Source organism: Xenopus laevis, chromosome 1L (genome assembly GCF_017654675.1).
Source record: "Xenopus laevis strain J_2021 chromosome 1L, Xenopus_laevis_v10.1, whole genome shotgun sequence".
NCBI lineage: Eukaryota > Metazoa > Chordata > Amphibia > Anura > Pipidae > Xenopus > Xenopus laevis.
The window spans coordinates 211,084,665-211,106,657 of record NC_054371.1 but is presented as its reverse complement, the minus strand read 5'-3'; the positions used below and the strand labels follow the sequence as shown (position 1 = coordinate 211,106,657).

The 21,993-nt window shown below is 38.6% G+C and overlaps 1 protein-coding gene across 1 annotated transcript in view; it reads left to right on the top strand.

Annotated features, from left to right (window-relative positions):
* Positions 1-21,993, top strand: part of parp8.L (poly(ADP-ribose) polymerase family member 8 L homeolog) — a 193,380-nt gene that overhangs the window by 121,016 nt on the left and 50,371 nt on the right. The window contains exons 6-11 of the mRNA XM_041569417.1: positions 10-87; positions 5,298-5,392; positions 8,347-8,407; positions 14,040-14,130; positions 18,042-18,108; positions 19,680-19,802. Coding sequence (XP_041425351.1) covers positions 10-87; positions 5,298-5,392; positions 8,347-8,407; positions 14,040-14,130; positions 18,042-18,108; positions 19,680-19,802 — 515 coding nt within the window. The remainder of the gene's footprint in view (positions 1-9; positions 88-5,297; positions 5,393-8,346; positions 8,408-14,039; positions 14,131-18,041; positions 18,109-19,679; positions 19,803-21,993) is intronic.

Sequence of the window (21,993 nt, the reverse complement as noted above, 5' to 3'; positions counted from 1 at the left end):
CATCCCCAGGAATCCAGGCACAGCAGTGCAGTGGAAGAAGATTCAGAGGGAGACAATGATTCCGAGGAGTTTTATTACGGAGGGCAGGTGAGCTGAACTATAAACATAAGCCAATAGATGCATATAATTCAAAAATGCACACAACATGGAAGAATAGAGACCCATGACTCTAACTTAGCACAAAAGTAAATCACTGCAGGGTCACAGATGTGTAGAGAAGAGGTAAAATTACACCACTGAGAAAAGTGTCCTTCTTGTGTTGCTACAGGTATGGGACCTATTATCCAGAATGAGAAAGAGCCCACAGCTCGAAACATGTTGTGTTAAATAAATAATGTAGCAGCATAGTTCCTGCATTGGTGTATCTGTTCCCTAATATATTTATATTAGTATTGTAACTTCACTTTATCGGAGGACATAACGTTTGGGAACCGGATTTCAGAAATCAAGAAAATCACAACCTGGTCGAGCAATTCCTGTTATGTTGTACAGAATGCTCGGGACCTGGGGTCTTCCCAGATGGATCTTTCCATAATTTGGATCTTCATACCTTAAGTCTACTAGAAAATCATATAAACATTAAATAAACCCAATAGGATTGTTTTGCTTCTGATAAGGATTAATAATATTTTAGCTGGGATCAATTACAAGCTACAGTTTTATTACTACAGAGAAAAAGGAAATCATTTTTTGAAAATGTGGAGTAAAGATCTATGTCTCCAAAGATGCCCCAGTAGCTCCCCATCTTCTTTTCTGCTGATTCACTGCACATGCTCTGTGCTGCTGTCACTTACTGAGCTTAGGGACCCACTCACAATATACAGTACACATAGAATAGAAATGTCACAATATAAGGCTGATTAGTAATTAATACAGATAATTCCTACATGGCAGCACAAAATCCAGTGCAATTAGCATCATAATAATAATCCCTTTAGGCAGAGACACACGTGGAGATTCAGGGATATTAGTCGCCTGGCAACAAAATCGTCTCTTCTTCAGGTGACTAATCTCCCCGAACTGCCTTCCTACCAGTTAGAATGTAAATCACCAGCGGGATGGCACTCAAAGCACTTTGTTTTCCGAAGTCGCCCGAAGTTGCCTCACAAGGAAACTTCAGGCAACTTCGGAAAACAAAGTGCTCTGAGTGCCTTCCCGCCAACAATTTAGATTCTAGCAGGCGGGATGGCAGTTCGGGAGATTAGTCGCCCGAAGAACAGGTGATTTGTCGCCGGGTGACTAATCTCCCCGAATCTCCACATGTGTCTCTGCCCTTACAGATGTCAGTATTAGTGGTCTGACTGTAGCTTCATTCCCTGCTATTAGGAAGGAAGTGCTGAGTGGACATACCATATTTCATTGCAGGTTCCTGACCTCGCACAGTATTTCCAAAGCAATTAACTGATGCCCGAATTACTGGAGCTCCATTCAGGATCTCTGATGTGATTGCCCTGGTCAGCTTTCTGTTCAATTTCTATATCTCTGGGTTTCAAGCATTATTTATCTTTTATGGCACTTACAGGAGCAGGGCCCTTATAATTAGCTCATACTTGCTTACTTGCACAATACTAGATACTGTGCCTAACATTTGGCACCCCCAAATGCAAAAACACTTTTCTTTCTTCAACACTCCTGGGGGTCCATTTATGAAAGTTTTTATAACGTTTGTTTCTCCAAATTGCACTTTTTAGCTCAAACGAACACAATTTTTTATAGTTACTTAATCAACTATTTTTTTCGTAATTTATCAAGTGTAAAAACTACAAAATTTACGCATACAAAAGTACCAGTGTCGGACTGGGACACCAGGAGCCAACCGAAAAACCTTAGACCAGGGGCCCACTCTCAGTACTAATATTCTTTATCTCCTCAATCAACCTCTATTCTTCTACTTTGTTTTCTTTACATACTATAATCTATTATTACATCTATTTAGCCTCTTTGTTCTCATAGAATAGGGAAAGGCCATAAAATAGGCCAAAAGTTTAGCAGCATGAGGGCCCACTGACACCTGGGCCCACCGGGAGTTTTCCTGGTATCCCGGTGGGCCAGTCTTTTCTTGCAAAGATCAGCCTTTCGTTCTTGGTTTTAGAGGTTTTTGGAGATGAACATGTTCATTGTCAAAAAAATTTTTCATTCTTTCACAAAAAATTTGGTTTTTTTTACTTTTTTGACAGCAATTTTCATTTGTACTTTTTTTATTCGAATATTTAATAACTTTCATGGCATTTGTGTTTTTAGAGTTTAATCGTGGTTTCAAAAACCACAAAAAATTGACCTTTAGTAAATGGGCCTCTGGGTGTTGATGGACATCTACCTCTGAATGGTTAAACCTGGATAGACTAAACTTCCCACCTAACCACCATCGATACTGTATGTTATATTCTTAGCCTTTGGGGTTTTTTATTAAAGTCCGATTTTATCTCACACTTTCTGCTACAAACTCCGATCAAATACGCTTGGGTTTTCTTATTTATTACATTTTCCCAAAAAATTTGGTTTGCGGGAAAATAAATCAGGTTTTCACTATTTTTCTGGATTTTTCACATGAAAAAAAACAAATGGACGCGAGTGTCAAAAACTGCGCCGTTTTGCGAATCTTTCGACGTTTCGCGAATTTCATGGGAAATTGGCAAAATTTTTCGATGAAGTGAAACGGCCCTAATTGGCCCATCACTAGCTCTGAACCAGCCAAGGCTAATCCCAGAGGTCCTTGCATATTACAGCTTGTTACTGTACACAATCCAATGCCATTACATTTTCCTACTCTCTTAAAAGTAAGTTACACATTACTGCCAATGTTAAAGCACTTATAAAGCCATTTTCAAAGCACATGCATTTTTAATTATTATTTTGTTAAAATTATGATATAAGCCTTCAGGGTTTATCACGTGAGTTATGTTTGAACGTAGCTGTAATGCATTTCTAATGAAATCTTCTGCATATCGACTCGAAAGTTATAAATTATCGATTAAGGTACATAAATGTGCAAGGATTATGCGGCTGAGCTCCAGCTCTAAATAAATCAGGTGGGAATTTGACTCTAAGAGCAACTTGCTATCTGTGTCACAGTCTTAAATTTCTGCTTAAATGGAGAACTATGTTGTACGACAGCTAGAAATACTATACTATATATACTGAACTTCGGGTCAGTATCAGCTCAGGGACGCCTTCTAAGTGTCAGTGGCACTGCACATGCTCAGTGTGTTCTGAGCTGCTGTTGAGAAGCTAAGCATAAGGGAAGCTATCAGCCCATTAGCAGAAAGTGAAGTTACATTAGCTTTTAGTATGGTCAATTCTAAGCACCTTTTCAATTGGTCTTCATTATTTATTTTCTATAGTTTTTTAATTATTTGCCTTTTTCTGGCTTTTTTCCAAGTTTCATATGGGGGTCACTGACCTCATCTCTAAGAATGATCTGTAAGGCTATAAATTTATTGTGATTGCTACAATTTTAATACTCATCTTTCTATTCAGGTCTCTCCTATTGATATTCCTGTCTCTTATTCATATCAATGCTTAGTTGCTAGGGCAATTTGGTAAATTGCAAACTGGAGAGCTGCTGAATAAAAAAAACAAAATAAGTCCAAAACCACAAATACTAAAAAATGAGAACCATTGTAAATTGTTTCAGACTATCACTCCCTACATCATACTAACAGTTAACTCAACCCCTTTACACAATTGGGATGTCGCTGGTGCTGCCATGTAATGTGAATCTGAATTAATTGTTGATTCATTTATATTACATAAAAAATACATTTTGGCAACCCACCCTTATTTCACCTATCGCAGGAGAGTTTCCAAAAGCTTGTGCAGATCATCTTTTCTAAGAGAAAATACTGTGGGACTTATGAGTGCTTTCTCTTTTTTATTTGTGACTATACATATACTGTGAATTGATTTCCTCCAGCACAATTTTTCTAATATCGGTTGATACTAGAGATATCTCAAGTATCTGATCTGATCGATCTATCTATCTATCTATCTATCTATCTATCTATCTATCTATCTATCACCATCCATTTCTCTCTCCCTCTCTCTCTATCTATCATCTCTCACTCTCTCTATCTAATTATCTATCGATCCCTTCCCGTCTTTCTCTCTCATTAATCGACACAATCTGATTATTGAAGAAACACCCAGTGATCTCGTTATGACTCCTTATGTATCACTCAGGGCAGGCCCGGATTTGTGGAAAAACCACCTAGGCCCGGGCCTAGGGTGGCAGGATTTTAGGGGGGTGCATGCTGTCCAACCCACCCACATTGGTTAAAAAACACTGGGGATGCGCTGGAGATACAATAATTTTTTAGATTTCCTGTGCGCCAATCCCCATTGCTCCTGTCCAGATGATGAAAATTTGCACAAATAAAGGGGAGGGGACAGGGGCAACGAACGGCAGTGGGCCTAGGGGAGCCCGCTATGTATATCCGGCCATGACTCAGGGCACATGACAATAACTTTATTTAAATATGATGCTCACAGAACCGAACTATCTGTTGCATATATTTTTTTATATGATCTGCATGAATTCTGCAAATGTAATTTCGTCTGTGATATACAAGTTTCCACTAATTATAAATCGATTCCTCATGTGAGACATATATTCAGCCCAAGGAACCGAAGTGACTAATGTGCATTCCAAGCAACTTGATTATGCAAATTTAAATTCCATAAATTTTAAATTTACATTTCTTAAACAGCCCCCTTCATTTAGGAGTCACTTGCAGAGTAGAACAGATCTCCAACCACTATATAAGATCTTTACACTCTTGTAAAGATGAATCAAGTGTTTTTATTTGTAACACAGCATTAGGTCCAACGTTTCGGGCCCACCTGGGGACCTTTATCGACGATCCTTGAAACGTTGGACATAATGCTGTGTTACAAATAAAAACACTTGATTCATCTTTACAAGAGTGTGCTGATTCTTCATCATTTATATTACTCAAATTGATTGTGGTATCTATATATATATATATATATATATATATATATATATATATATATATATATATATATATATATATATATATATATATATATATATATTCAAGGCCATAGCATTCAAAAAGACCAGCAACACTGGGAGTTTTGGTGAAACAAATCAAACATCTATATCTACATCTATATATACAGTATATATATTTGTGCATGTGTATTTTATGTTTCTTTCTAAATTCTACAAAACACTCTTGTATAAAGGAAAGCTTTTTTTAGCTACTGTCTTTCTTGAAGATTTAGTTATTATAGAATCCTGTGAATTCAGTTGGTATTTATCTCCCAACCTGCAGGTGAGCTATGATGGAGAACTGCACAAGCACCCCCAGTTGGAAGCTGACCTGGCAGCGGTGAGAGAGATCTATGGGCTCAGTGCTGTTTCTCTCAGGTAATTCTCTACGTTATAAACAGGGTTGTTTAAACTGCTGAATTTATTTCTAAGGCATAATTTTGTTTATGTGATCACGAATAACTGTGCATGAGCAATACTAGCTTTTATATTACTTGGGTTTGATAAACTGTCCCAAATGGCCACAAAAACATTGACAATATGTAAATGCAAGTTCTAAGCACAACATAGTAATATAGAAAATAAGGTTGATAACACATTCCACAAAGGTTTAAAGAGTATCACATACACGTAGTTCCAGCCATAGAGGAGATTACAACCCACAAGTCACAGAAGGGTCACGGGAAAGTTAATCTTCCAAACATGGAAGAACATACAATACAGGTATGGGACCTGTTATCCAGAATACTCAGGGCCTGGGGTTTTCCGGATATTCCATTTTAACTTTTTAACACTACTAGAAAATCATTTAAACATGAACTAAGTCCAATAGGCTGGTTTTGCTTCCAATAAGGATTAATTACAGTATATCTTAGTTGGGATCAAGTACAAGGTACTGTTTTATTATTACAGAGAAAAGGCAAATCATTTTTAAAAATTTGAATTATTTGGATAAAATGGAGTCTATAGTAGAAGGCCTTTCTGTCATTCAGAACTTTCTGGATAATGGGTTTCTGGATAATGGATACCATACCTGTACAAATACATTTGAAGATGGTGCCCTGGTTGGAATTAAAGCGGAAACCATAGCCCTGCAACTTTGCATAACCAGCAAGTACGACTCCATAAATTGTGCCACCCCATCCAAAGGTCAGCTTTAAATTGGCCTTTGTAATTGTGACATAGCCCATAACACAGTATGTTTACCAGGGAAGACAAAACAGACCTCAGAAATATGCTTTTTTAATAATTTGATTCAGAATTTAACACAATATGTTGGTAACATTTTAAGCATATATTCATAATGGTCATTTCCACTAAAGTGGCTTTACCTAAAGTGACAGATAGTCCATGTGTAGACAAGCCACCGATGTTCTGCTGCAAGCCTTGATCTTTTTGTTCCTTCACATTACACCACTACAGTGGGGCTGATGGTTCCATAAAAGTCCAAAGGGCATTAATGGGAGATATTCTGGTCCCTTCAGTGGTGAAAGATGATTCATTTACCTAAGAGGGGTTTCAAATTGTCATGATAACGTTCAGGACTAATTCACCCAGCTGCTTCCCAGTCTTCTTGTTGCCCACGCTCCTCTCTTAGAACATAATCTATAACTCATCCATACATCCAAGTAATTTATTTTAAGCATTGGACAGTCACTGTTCTCCCCTTAAATGCTGCCGGTCCATAGGCATAAATGTTTTAAGTCAACAGATGCACCAAAACATATTTTAAACTCAACCAGTGATCCACTCATCTTTGTGCTACTTTGTTCTTGGTTGGCGAATTTGTCCCATTTCGCTTCGCCCAAAAATTTGTGAATTTCTTGAGAAATTCGCAAACAGGCGACAATTCCGGCGCCAGCGACAATTTGACGCGCATTGAAGTCAATGGGTGTCCCTTTCATTGTGTGCCGGTGTTGGAATTGTCTCCGGTGGAAAAAAAACTTTGACGCCGGCAAATTTATTCACCGGCGGTGAAATGTGGAAATTCGCTGTGAATTCGAGCCTGCCGAATAAATTCGCCCATCACACTTCATCACATTTGAAGATAAAGAATTGCTTTTCCCTCTTAAATTACCGCTATTTCTTTATCTAAGGGTCCCCATACACGGGCCGATAAAAGAGACGAGTCCGCAGCTTATTTGCCCGTGTGTGGAGCCCTCCGACGGGCTTCCCCCGATTGATATCTGGCCGAAAGTTGGCCAGATCTTGATTGGGCAGGTTAAAAAATCCCATTGGATTCCGGCTGCATCTGTCAGCTGATGTGGTCCTGCGATCCGACCACCTGTATGGACTGCATTGTGATCTGATTGTTGGGCCCTAGGGCCCACGATCGGATCGGTCACCTCAATGTGGCAACATCACAGATCTTCCTGTGTCTGGCCAGCTTTAGAACCATGTAGCTTGTTTGGATTAGACACATGTAAAGTGCATTGCATGCCTATGCCATTGCTTATATAAGCAGCAAATATAAATATATGTAACTACTAAAGCTAATGGAAAATATCAACATGCGTTGCATTTATATGTTAAAACAGTTGATCCTTCAGAAAAAAAGATACCAGTATAGATTGACTCACAAGCCCTTTCATGTATTTCCATGGAGCTTTGGCATGAAAGGAAAAAAATGAAAGTGACACAGAACACATTACATTTTCACTGACTTGGTATCTGTAAATCATAAGATCAGCATTTTCCGACTGTGCTCCATTGGTTAAATGAATACATGTATTCTTTATTGTGCTTTAATATTAACAATAACACATGGCATTCGTACGAATCGCAAAAATGAAAATGTAATATACGCTCCATCATACTAAAAAAGAAACTTTCTAAATATAATTAATGATATAATTAATAAATAAATATAAAACATTTGGTACAGTTTCCTAAATTTTATCTTCACTCATCCAATCCAATATATCTTATAGGGGGGCTGCCTTTCCTAGCAGATGTATTAGAGCTTACTCGAATAACTGACTCCAGCACAAAATCTGACAAAATACCTGACTGGCACAAATCTTGCATGTAGAGAGACAAGATTTCTAGTGAATTTTGCTATATCTTCTAGTCAAAAGGAGCTCCCCCCCAAAGATATGTTGCATTTAACAATAAAAATCAGACTCCCAACTCCTTAATGAAGAGAGAATGAAGAGAGAATGAAGAGAAGCAGATGCTGAGAGGGGGGGGGGGATAGTGAAGATAATCTTGTTTATTTCAGAAATGGGTCAGAATTTTGAATGATGAAGCTTAAAGTAAAATAGTATTTCAATGATAGCTCTCCTTTAAATATGGTGACTAATATTAATACTTTGTGTTGTTCTGTCTTTCAGGGAATATGGAGCAATCGATGATGTAGATATTGACCTACATATTGATGTTAGCTTCCTTGATGTAAGTTATAAAATGTTTGGGGTATTTTGTTTTTTACATATCACGGGGTGTTATCTGTATATGCCTTGCACTGGAACCTCTTGCTTTCCAGGAATGGTATAGTCTCTACTGCACATTGTACTTACAGCATTCCCCAAATGATATCAGTCTGAGCTATTAAATACAATGAGAAAATCCCATCTGGCCACAACCCTAATAGTATTTTCTTTAATATTGTAGAGACTGCTATCCTCTAGCTGTTGTTTGTTTCAGTGTATAGTTAGAAGAGTGTTTCTGCGTGTAAAGAAAGGGAATATGGGGTACAAGGTAGCAACTAGTGATGGGCGAATTTGCGCCGTTTCGCTTCGCCGAAAAATTCGCGAAACGGCGCCGGCGTCTCGTTTTTGACGCCGACGCCCGTTTTTTGACGCCGGCGCCCATTTTTCCGACGCCGAATTTTCGCAGGAGATTCGCAGATTTATTCGCTGGCGGCGAATCGCGCAAATTCGCCGCGAATTCGCGCCTGGCGAATAAATTCGCCCATCACTAGTAGCAACTATAAAACAGAAGAAAAACTCCAGAAGTAAATGGGAGCTATGAAATGATGGGCGAACTTTTCCCACTTCACCAAAAAATTCCTGAAAAATTTGTAAAACTCAAAAATTGACACCCACATTTTGGGCGCGCATCCGAAAAGTCACTCATGTCAATTTTGACGCAGGTGTTAAAGTCAATGGGTGTCCGAATAGTGTTGATGCGCGTCGATTTTGATGCGAGCGACGCACGTCCAAAATATTTTGACGCTGGCAAATTTTCAATGGAGTTTCGCAATTTTATTCGCCGACGGTGAAACACGGAAATCTCCGCAAATTCGTGCAAGACCAATTTATTCGCCCATCACTAGATGTATTTTACATTTGGCAGACAATGAGTTGGAGGAAGCTCTAGAAGCCCCCTGTGTAGTATCCATCAGTGTTAAGAGTTGGTCTGAAATGGTTATGTTGCATCAAGGATACATCACTTCTACTATAATGTATACAGCCAAAATACCGAGATGGGACCTGTTATCCGTAATTTAGATTTCCATACAAAAAGTCTACTAAAAATTTTTTTAAATATTAATTAACCAATAGGATTGTTTTGCCTCCAATAAGGATTTGTGATATCTTTAGTAGGATCAAGTACAAGGTAACGTTTTATAATGATGGAAAAAAAAGAAACAATTAAAAAAAACGGAATTATTTGATTAAAATGGAGATGGTGGGAGATGAGCTTCCCGTAATTTCGAGCTTTCTAGATAACAGGTCCTTGTTTATTGCTTTTAAATGTATTGCCTTCAAATGCTCTCAACAGACCCTCTTCTGAATGTAGAAGACTTTTCTAACAGACCACTGAACGCTAGCCTGCTTGGTTTAAAAACAAGGGGGTATTCCAGTTAAATCTGATTGTGTTCGTCAATTTTGGTCACACATCTTGAGGGAAACAGTTGAAATAAATGTCTAAGATTATTTTTATCAATATTTGGGGTACCAAAAGGGGAAAATGCCCCTAACTGTTTACTTAACCCTCCATGCAGATTCTGTCTAGCGGAGTTGACGGCAGCCATCTTCTTCTCTTCGGTAATGATGCCGGCATATTGGGGCATGCACAGTTGGAACAATTTTTGGTGTTGCCGAATGCACCGAAACTCACGAAAATTGCCAAAGTGTTTGTCTCATTCCGAAGATTACTGAAGCGGCTGAAGATGGCGCCCGTGAACTCCGCTGGACAGAATTAAGTAAAGATTAAGGGCCATTTGCCCGGGGTAGCAGCTAGGCTGGGGGGGGGGAGGAGGGAGAGAGCGTCTGTGTAGGGTAGGGGGGTAGGGTTTTTTTAACTTTACGGTTTAGTTCTCCTTTATGTCTACTAGAAAATCATGTAAACATGAAATAAACCCAATAGGCTGGTTTTGCCTCCAATAAAGATTATTTATATCTTAGTTGGGATCAAGTACAAGCTACTGTTTATTATTACAGAGAAAAAGGAAATCACTTTTAAAAAAATTGGATTATTTGGATAAAATGGAGCCCGTAATTCGGAGCTTTCTGAATAACGGGTTTCCTGATAACCGATCTCATACTTTGTATGACATGGCACTTTGTTCTGTTTTCCAACTATATGAAATAGAACAGTGTGCAGAACTTCCTTTTACTTCTGTATACAGTAGAACTAATTTATAAACACTGGGCAGATTTGCAACAGGGCAATAGCCCATAGCAACCAATCAGTGATTAGCTTTTAGCAGCCAGCTGCAGGTTGAGCAGTGAAAGCAGACATCGGATTGGTTGCCCTGGGTTGCTGCCCAGGTGCAAATTTGCCCAGTGTTTATAAATGAGCCCTAGTGTGACGGTTCTTTTATGTTGTACAGAACAGTTCCCTGCCAGGTCATAGCTGACTAAGGAAAAGCAGTATTATATTCATTTCAATGGCCACGGTGGTTGCTTCTAGATCTGACCACATTACTTCTTTACAAAGGAGATTATTTAAGGCAAACCACATTCAACTCATCTTTTGTCCTAGTTTCCCCTTTACGTTTGAAATAAAACTAGTGTTAACATCTCATAATGGTAACACTAAAAGCCCTGAACCAGCTCGGAAGAAAAAAACGACTGCATCAGACATGTAGCAATTATTGTAATGACAATAATTAGCATTGATTTTCTGAGTGTCATTGAATTTGCTGTTTGATCAGCAGGAACCAGAGGCTTTTCAGATTTGTACTGAAGCCTTGGGGCATTGGATTATTACAGTTAATGTGCGTTTTACACTTAGCTGATAATGTTTTTGTTCGCGTTTAATGCGGGCATATATCATTTTTATTCATCTCCCATGTTTATATTGTTATTGTCTACTACACAATAGCATGGGATGCTTTGTTTGCTATTTGGGTAAAGCGATTCTTTGGGGTTATCAACACCCCCCTCGAGTTTTCATTGCTGAGCTGCTGATTCAATTGAAGCTTGTTTTGTTCTCCTAACATGGCACAGAAACATTAACTTGGCCACTTGGCTCAATTTCCAACTTGAAAAACCATAATATGTTTAGTTCCAAGCCTGCACAAGGACTATAGGTGAACACTTGGGGGCAGATTTAAGGGTCGAAGTAAAAATTATAATTTCGAGTTCAAATTTCAAATTTGAAAATTTATTTTAGGGGCAGATTAAATCAAAGGTTGAGGTGAATTTTCAAATGCAAAAAAATTCCAAGCTATTTTTTTGTGTACTTTGACTAGGGAATAGTCCAAATTCGATTCGAATTTGAAAAATATCGAAATTTATCATGTACTGTCTCTTTAAAAATTTGACTTTGACCATTCACCATCTAAAACCTGCCGAATTGTTGTTTTAGCCTATGGGGGACCTCCTAGAACCTACTTGGAGTCAATTGGTGGACTTTGAAAAATCTAAGTTTTTTTGGGGGGGAACTTTGAATCGAACTAGATTGAATGCACTATTCCTTTCGAATTCGACTGAATACGGACCTATTCGATCAAAAACGGACCTATTCAACCCCAAAAAAAAAACTTTGACTTAATTTCGGTTGGTCTTTTTGAATTCGAATTTCGACGGTTTTTTAATTCGAAATACGACCCTTGATAAATCTACCCCCCAGTGTAATTCCACTAGGGAATAGTTAAAATTTGATTTGATTTTTTAAAAAAAGTTTAATTTGAATTTCAAAACGTAATAGGTACCGGCTATTTAAGAATTCAAATTCGACTATTAGCCCCCTTAAACCCAGGGCTGGATTTACATAGTGGGCGCCCCTAGGCCCACTGCCGTTTGTCGCCCATTTGGACTGGAGCAATGGGCATTGGCGCACAGGAAATTTAAAAAATGATTGTAGCTCCAGCACATCCCCAATGTTTTTGAACCAATGTGGGCAGCATGCCACCCCCTAAAATTTTGCTGCCCTAGGCCCGGGCCTAAGTGACTAGTGATGGGCGAATTTGCTCCGTCGCGCGAAATTCGTGTAACGGCAAAAAATTCGCGTAACGGTGCCGGCGTCTCGTTTTTGACGCCGGCGCCGAATTTTTTTCGCAAATTTTCGCGAATTTATTCGCTGACGGCGAATTACGCAAGTTCACCGCAAATTTGCGCCTGGCGAATAAATTCGCCCATCACTATATGTGACCTTTCCACAAATTCGGGCCTGCTTAAACCTGCTGAATTTTTATTTTAGCCTATGGGGGACGTCCTGGAATCAAGTTGAAATTGTTTGGAGACATCCTGAAGATTGAGTTTTTTTGGTGAAAACACTCGAATCAAATTCAATTCGAATTGGATTCGAGTTTGTGGGCCAATCCCATACACCCGAATTTGAAAAATTCGATTTTGTTTTTTTTAAATGTCAATTGGTCATTTTTTTTGAATTTCGAGTTCATGGGAGTTCCTAGAAGTTCATGAACTCGAAATTCAACCCTTGCTAATTCTGCAAGGGTTGAATTTCAAATTTGAAAAACTTTCGAATTCAAAAAGACCAACTGAAATTAAGTCGAAGTTTTTTTTGGCCAAATAGGTCAGTTTTTGATACGAATTGAAGTTATAGCGTATTTGATTGAATTCGAATCGAAGTTTTCCACAAAAAAAATACTTTGATTTTTCAAAGTCCACCAATTGAGTCCAAGTAGGTTCTAGGAGGTCCCCCATAGGCTAAAACAGCAATTCGGCAGGTTTTAGATGGCGAATGGTCGAAGTCAAATTTTTAAAGAGACAATACATGATAATTTTAGATATTCAAATTTTCTAATTTTTTTTTCAAATTCGAATCGAACTTGGGCTATTCCCTATTCGAATTACACAAGTTTTTTTAATTTGAATTTTCACTTGATAAATCTGCCCTCTAATGTTAAATATATGTTTTTAATGTTCAAAAAAACCTATATTTAGATATATGTATTTGCATGGGTACTAAGCTGATCCTATGCATACAAAATATTTGTTAACAAACGTCCCTTTAAAGGAGAGTTCACCTTCAAGTTACATTTTTGTATGTTATAGAATGGCTAATTCTAAGCAACTTTTTAATCGAAAATCATTTTTTCTTTTTTTTCTTTTTTTATAGTTTTTCAATTATTTGCCTTCTTATTTTGACTCTTTCCTGCTTTTAAATGGGGGTTACTGACCCTTCCTAAAAACCAATGCTCTTTAAGTCTACACATTTATTGATAATGTTACTTTGTATTACTCATCTTTCTTTTCAGGCCTCTCCTATTCATATTCCAGTCTCTTATTTAAATCACTGCATGGTTGCTTGGGTAATTTGGACCCTAGCAACCAGACCGCTGAAATTGCAAACTAGAGAGCTGCTGAATAAAAAGCTAAATAACTCAAAAACCACAAATAATAAAAAATGAAAATCAGTTGCAAATTGTCTCAAAATATCACTCGCTACATCATACTAAAAGTTAATTTAAAGGTGAACAACCCCTTGTGGAAATAACACCCGCTATTGCAATAATGGGAGAGCAAGTGTTGAATAACTAAATTTACAGGCAAGTCTTAAAAGCAAGGGACCTTATTATAAGGTAAAGGTATCTGTTTATTTTTATTCTTTTGAAAATTCAAGGATTGACTACAAATAATAATTACCATATTTTTTTATTCTTCACCAGGAAGAAATTGCTGTTGCTTGGGATGTCATCCGTACAGAGCCTATAGTTGTGCGTCTGCATTGTTCCCTGACTCAGTATTTAAATGGCCCAGGTAAGCACCAGCGCTTCTCATGCTTATTTTGAACAGAAATAAATAACAAGTGATTTCTGCCGTAATGCTAAGCTAAAGACGTAGGACTGCATTGGAAAATATTCAATATTTTTATTACTGCCACCTGTTTTCCATGTAGGACCTAAAGCAGACCATGGAGACAATTTAGGGATTTTTGGTTCATGGTTCAAGGTTACAGTTTCTCTGAATTTAACTGGATGATGTATTATATCAGATGAACGCTCTTATATAGCTATTGCTTTGAGATTTAGGGGCATATTGTACAGAGAGATTCCATAAAACAAGGTAGCATGGGTATTGCCCTGTACTAAGCCCAATTCAGCAGGAACAGTCCCTAAGTTTGATCATAGCCTGCAAAGAGAGATACTATAAAACTATGGCAGCATTGATATTCCTCTGTACTAAACAAAATGAAGCTGGAAAAGTCCCTAAGTTTGCTCATAGCCTGTACAGAGAGATACCATACAACTATGGAAGCATAGGTATTCCCCTGTACTAAGCACAATTCAGCAGGAACTGCCCCCTATGTTTGCTCATAGCCTGTACAGAGAGATCCCATAAGACTATGCCAGTATAGGTATTCGCAAGTAGTAAGTACAATTAAGCAGGAACTGTTCCTAAGTTTGCTCATAGCTTGTACGTAGAGATCCCATAAAACAATCTCTCCCTACTATACCTGCTATCTCATAGCCACAGTCCCTTCCCAGAGACTATTTTCCCACTGTTACTATAGGCACCACATCTACCTACTATAGCTGCAATACCACAGTCACACTCCCTTCACATTTGGGAAGGGAGTGTGACTTCGACTTAATTTCGGTTGATCTTTTTGAATTCGTATTTCGAAGTTTTTTCAATTCGAAATTCGACCCTTGATAAATATCAACGGTCGAATTTCGAATTGAAAAAACTTCGAAATACGAATTCAAAAAGATCAACCGAAATTAAGTCGAAGTTTTTTTGGGTCAAATAGGTCCGTTTTCGATCTGATAGTTCAATATTGAATTGCTCTAAATGAAGGAATAGCGCATTCGATCGAATTCAATTCGAAGTTTTCCCCAAAAAAAAACTTTTCAAAGTCCACCAATTGACCCAAATAGGTTCTAGAAGGTCCCCCATAGGCTAAAATTTGGCAGGTTTTAGATGGCGAATGGTCGAAGTCGAATTTTTAAAGAGACAGTACATGATAAATTTCGATATTCAAATTTTTTATTCTTTTTCAAATTTCAATGGAATTATAATCAAATTTTCCAAATTTTTTCAAATTCGAATCGAATTTGGACTATTCCCTAGTACACGAAAAATAGCTTGAAATTCAAACTTTTTTCATTTGAAAATTCATCTCGACCTTTGATAAATCTGCCACATAGTGGGTATGGGGCAGACTTGCAGACAGTCTTACTGTAATATATGATGAATGATATTTTATTATGTTTGATGGAGCATTTTTTCCCTTCCCCCTTCTCAGAAAAACAAAACAATGGGATAATTCGATCCTGTTAAACAAAGTGCAAATGAAGGGTTCAGTGGCGGAACTACCGGGGGAGCAGGGGGTGCGAGCGGACCAGGGCCCGCACCCCCTCAGGCCCCCCGGCAGCCCACTCGCCAGTGAAATCCGTCGTGTACGGAGGGGGGGGCAGGGCCCGGCTGCGCGTCACGCACCAATGCCCTCCCGCCTCTAGTTACGGCACTGGAAGGGATCACTTAACACCAATACTGGAATGGCCACAAGATTTTACTTTTAACACAACTCCTATGAGAAAAGTGCAATAAGCTAAAACTTCCTCAGTGATGAGATAACCCTTACACTGCCAGCCCTCCCATTTTTGAGGTAGCTTAATATGTAGCTGCAAAGTTTTCAGCCAATCCTTTAGTCATATCCATCATACTGCCCCCTGTACCAGTGCCACTAGCCATCCCTACTGCCCCCTGTACCTGTGCCAGCAGCTATCTATCATATGCCATCATACTGCCCATCTGTACCTGTGCCAGTAGCCAACCATCATATTGCCCCCGTTCCAGCAACCTGCAACTGCCACCCCCCCCCCGGTCCAGCAGCCATCATACTACTGCCACCCCCCGGTCCAGCAGCCATCATACTGCCCCTGGCACTAATTTTTACCTGTGCCAGCAGCTGCCAAAAATAAATTAGACCATTAAAAAAATGGCCCCAAATCTGTACCTGGCTGTGCCAGCAGCAGGAACCTTCACAGAACATAATCCAATCTTCAGTGCCTGCAAACAGTGAGCAAGGCTGTGAGCACTGAGCCACACCAACGCGCCTGTCCACCAACTCTCTGCTGCGTCGACGTCAGTGACGTGCGTACGTGTGTGAGACGCAAGACACAATGCCCCACCAGGCAGCTCTTAAGCTGCAGTACTAAGTTGCCGACAAGAGGGAGAGGGTGGGCGGAAGTGCCAGGAGGCAGGAGGTTTCACCCCAGGCCAGAGTGCCATGAAAATGATAAAAAATAATTAAATAATCGCTTAAAAATTATTTTTTTTTAAAAAAAAAACAAACAAAAACATAAATGCTTTTTAAAGTGCGCCCTCACTGATGGCGCCCTAGGCAGCCGCCTACTCTGCCTAACCCTAGTTCCAGCCACAATGACAACATTATGGGTGGATTTCTATAAAGGGAAATAGCTATGGTGTCTCCAGTTAACTTTGTGCACCAATTTTAGTTCTGACCTTCAGATGACCTTTAAAGGATAAGTAAACCTTAAAAACAAGTGAATGTAAAATTAACGAGGGTGCTATACTAGGCACTTTTGCAATATACTTTCATTATTTATTTATTTTTAATTCCAATATATTACACAAGGATACATGTGCTGTAAACATGAATGAGTTTTGTTACAACAGCGCCACCTGCTGGTCATTTCCCACCAGTCTGACCACCAAGTAGTCAAGGAAGTTGTCAGGAGAAAGAAAGAGGCTGCTCTGATGTTCTTCTGCTTAGGAAAAAAAATAGAAATCTTTCTCAAATCTTTCCTAAGCAGAAGAACATCAGAGCAGCCTCTTTCTTTCTCCTGACAACTTCCTTGACTACTTGGTGGTCAGACTGGTCATTCAAGTCAATGGCAGGCAGCATGACTGGGGAATGGGGATAACTGTTTCTTGAAAATACTACGGGGCATATTTATCAAGGGTTGAATTTCGAATTGAAAAAACTTCAAAATTCTAATTCAAAAAGACCAACCTAAATTAAGACTGAGTTTTTTTGGTCGAATAGGTCTGTTTTCCATCGAATATGTCCGTATTTGCCCAAATTCGAATCGTACGAATCAAAGGAATAGTGCAATTGATCGAATTAGATTCAAAGTTTTTCCCAAAACATTTTCAGAAAAAAGATTTTTCAAAGTCCACCAATTGACTCCAAATAGTTCTAGGAGGTCCCCCATAGGCTAAAACAGTCATTTGTCAGGTTTTAAATGGCAAATGGTTGGATTTTTAAAGAGACAAAACAGGATAAATTTCGATATTCACATTTTTTAATCTTTTTCAAATTTCAATCGAATTTAAACTATTCCCTAGTCGAAGTACACAAAAAATAGCTCGAAATTTTTATTCTAATTGAAAACTCACTTCGACCTTTGATAAATCTGCCCCTACAAGTGCCATATGCCTTATTGCTTGTAATTATTATTTGTTTGTATTTGGATGGGTAAAAATAGCTAATATTGTTTTTTTTTGGGGACATTTTGTAGCCAGAATATACTAGCAGAAGGTTTGGTGCTTAAGCTCCATTGTCATCTCTTCATTTCCTTAAAAATGGATATCAAGCAGGGTCCAAAATTTGATTGTAGCATTTTAATAAAATCATAAAATATGTATCCTGTCTACTAATGCTCTTAGTTGTTTCATGCAATGTTCTGTTGTTTTTCCAGTTCCTACAGTGGATGTGTTTCAAATTTCCACCAAGGAAAAATTTGGCTTGGGGCATCAGCTGAAAAAGTAAGACTTTTCTTAACAATTATGTGTCCTTTTTTTCATTAGCTATTTGTGAAATCATAACTGGAACCTCATTCTTACCTTGTGGTCATCCTACATGCTTTGGTTGATCCAGCTTTAGCCCTTTTTTTCATTAAAGGAACAGTAACACCAAAAAATGAAAGTTGTTCTGCACTGATATAGCTGGTGTGTTTGCACAATTATAATTTATATAGTTATAACAAGCTGCTGTGTTGCCACGGGGGCAGCCATTTAAAGCTGAAAAAGGATACACAGCAAATAACAGATAAGCTCTGTAGTATACAATGGGATTCTTCAGAATTTATCTGCTATCTACTGTGTCTCCTGTGCTTGAATGGCTGCTCCCATGGCTACACAGCAGCTTGTTTATATAAACTATAGTTGTGTTTCTGAAGCAAACACACCAGTTTAACAGTGCAGGGCCACAGTATATTATATTTTCATTACTTTGACACTTTTATTTTTTGGTGTTATTGTTCCTTTAAGCAATCATATAATCTACTCCGAAAAGTCCATGCCTCATTATCAGAAGACGTTTACCCTTACAATCAGTACATGTTTACCCTTCATGTAGTTGATCCTTTTATGAAACTAGGTTCCACTGTGGAGGCTTCTTGTTACCTATAGAAACACTTCACATGTAACACCTGAGTAAGATGGTTTCAAGTCGTTTGGTTTGCCACCCTCATAATCTCTCAAATAAATGTTTACCAGGGAAGAATGAGAACCTCTGGAAATAAAGGCAGCCATACTTTGGTCTTCTCCCAATCAGTGCAAGGGGCAAACAGATGGAAAATGTATGATGGGCCACACATGGAGTGGCCACCTTCGTGTTGTTCCAATCATTTGTGCAAAGATTATGAACAGCAGGAAGGGAAGAGGCATTGTGGCTCCTCTTTACTTCTTCATCTTCTTCACAATGTATTGGTAATCATGGTGACATTTTCAATCCTGTCCGATTCCTGAACAGACTGATATCCATAGTGCATTGATATAGCTTGAGATTGGCAGGTTTCCATACACATACAGACATAATGCACTATTTTCAAAAGTATGAATACATTTCCTCTTCCTCCAGTATGTGCTGAGCTCCCATTATTGCTAGACATCTGTTTGTCAGCTCAGAGTTACGCATCTTATAGCTGATTGGGCTTCTTTGAGTAAAGGTCAGTCAATGGAAATATGACCGCTCAAGACTCACCCCACCACGGCATGTCCCTTCCATCTGCTCCGTAAGCTCCGTGTGCTCAGCCACCAGAGTTCTGGCTGTAATATGGATCAAAATAAGCAAAAAAGGCAGCACTCAGGATGAACATGAGGAGGTTTATTGTAGCATATCAAGGTAACAACATCGCCTTAGGCGTTTCGGGAAAGCATTCATTAAGGGAATGTTTTCCCGAAACGCGTAAGGCGATGTTGTTACCTTGATATGCTACAATAAACCTCCTCATATTCATCCGGAGTGCCGCATTCTTTGAGTAAAGGCCACGTTCCCGTTGTAGAAATGCTTTCCTAGTAACTAAATATGATCTTTGCTTTTGGTGCTTATGCAGAATCATGCAGACATTTGTAACTCAGCAGTGGAAACAGAGTAAAGAAAAATCCAACTGTTCGCACAAGAAAGTATCTGATAAGAAGGTGAAGTCCCCTCTGCACATTTTTTCTACATTGCGCAGGTAATGTATCCTCTATGCCCTTTCTTTATGCACTCTTAGGGGGTTATTTACTAAACTCCAAATTCATCCAATTATTTTATTGGAAAAAAAAGATGACCAAACTCCCATGCCCGATTTGACCTTACTTATTAATTAAAAAACTTCAGAGTAAACTCAAATTTTTGGGATTTTCTGGCTAAACCCTGCACAAACCACGATAACTTCAAATTGAGATTAGTGTCTCTCCCATTGACTTATACAGGACCTCGACAGGTCTGGGATGGACGATTTTCGAATTCTGGCTTTTTGCAGTATCAGGGTATAATAAATCTTTTTTTTTCCACAAAAAAATTCGATTTTTTTGCCCCAAAAAGGGCCAACCAGAGAAATTCAAGTTTTAGTAAATAACCCCCTTAATATATCCACCAAAAAGAAATCTAGTAAGCATAGCGTTAATCTTACAGGAAAGACAGTTGTCCCATTTAGCTGTTTTGTGGTATAAGAAAGTCCCAGAAAGTAGTAATTGAATGGGGCTTTCCTAATAGGGTTAGTGTGAGAAATCCCCTTGTATTATTGTGCTCATAAGCTATTAGTAGAACAATAATGTTAAAATACAAATAGAGACTGTAGGGGCTCACTTACTGCTGCAGGAAGAATTACTTAATTTTGAACTATCTTTTGGCTATGAGTTTCTGGTCTAATGCAATTTTGCCCACTGTTAGTAAATGATCCCCTATGTTTTTCCTTTAAATAATGTTGGTGCAAAACTGGGCACAATTGTTCTTGCATTACAACATCTTAAGCAAAGGGTTGCACCCAAATTGACTTGCAACCAGCACCATTTGCACTTATTAATGGAAATACTGTAAGTTGCCAGGCTGGGTGAGTGCAGGGAACAAGGAAATCCTGTACTTTATACATGTCATTGACCAACAGACATTAAATACAATGGTACTCATTGCACCCTTGAGCATTCAAATCTAATTCAAACTCAAATTCTTGAGCATTCAAATGGTTATTTTGTAGCAGGTGCAATTTTAGCCTTTTTTCCACTTTACCCAAACTGATCAATGAGGTCCTGTGTGTTTTTGGAGTTATTGCACCTGTTAGCTCTTTTCTGTTGCTGTCTTCTTTATTTTCCTTCCAAAGATAAACGGTATTTTGTCAATTGCTGCTACGTGCCAGCATGTTTGCAGATTTGGATGCTTGAGTTTCAAGCAATTTTCCCTCTAAATAATATGCTTGTGTGTGCCCACTCAAATGGTGAAATCAGTGCACGAAAAATCATGGAGCGCATAGTACATTTTACATGAGTCAATCATAATGCAGAGGAGGATTCTTCAACCCCAGCTATAGATATACAGTAAACATTATCTAGACATTGGAGCCAACAGCATAAGAATATGGGGGACAGTGTGGGATAACCCACCAGCACTGAATCAGTTGTGGGGGAATGTATGTGGCTAATGTTCCAGTCTTTTTTAAAAAACAATTTGACTTATATGCAGATATAGAAAAGAAGTTTTTTCCCCCAACATGCTTAAAGGGGTTGTTCACTAACTTTTAGTATGATGTAGAGACTGATATTCTGAGCCAATTTGCAATTGGTTTTCATTTTTTATTATTTGTGGTTTCTGAGTTATTTGGCATTTTATTCAGCAGCTCTCCTGTTTGCAATTTTAGCAATCCGGTGTTTAGGGTCCAAATTTCCCTAGCAACCAGGTATTGATCTGAATAAGAGACTGGAATATGAATAGGAGAGGCCTGAATAGAAATATGAGTAATAACAAGTAGCAGTAACAATATGGGGTCAGTGACCCCCATTTGAAAGCTGGCAAGAGTTAGAAGAACAAGGCAAATAAATAAAAACACTCTAAACAAATAAATAATGAACAACCATTGAAAAGTTGCTTAGAATTGTCCCTTTAGGGCAGAGACACACACTCAAATTCGGAGAGATTAGTTGCCCATCGACAAATCTACTCTTTTTTCGGGGCGAGTAATCTCCCGGAACTGCCTCCCACTGGCTAGAATATAAATCGCCGGCAGGATGGCAATAGGTGCACTTCGTTTTCCAAAGTTGCCTCACAAGGAAACTTTGGGCAACTTTGGAAAACGAAGCGATCCGAGTGCCATCCCACCGTTGATTTACATTCTAGTCGGCAGGAGGCAATTAAGGGAGATTAGTCGCCTCGAAGAAGAGGCGATTTAT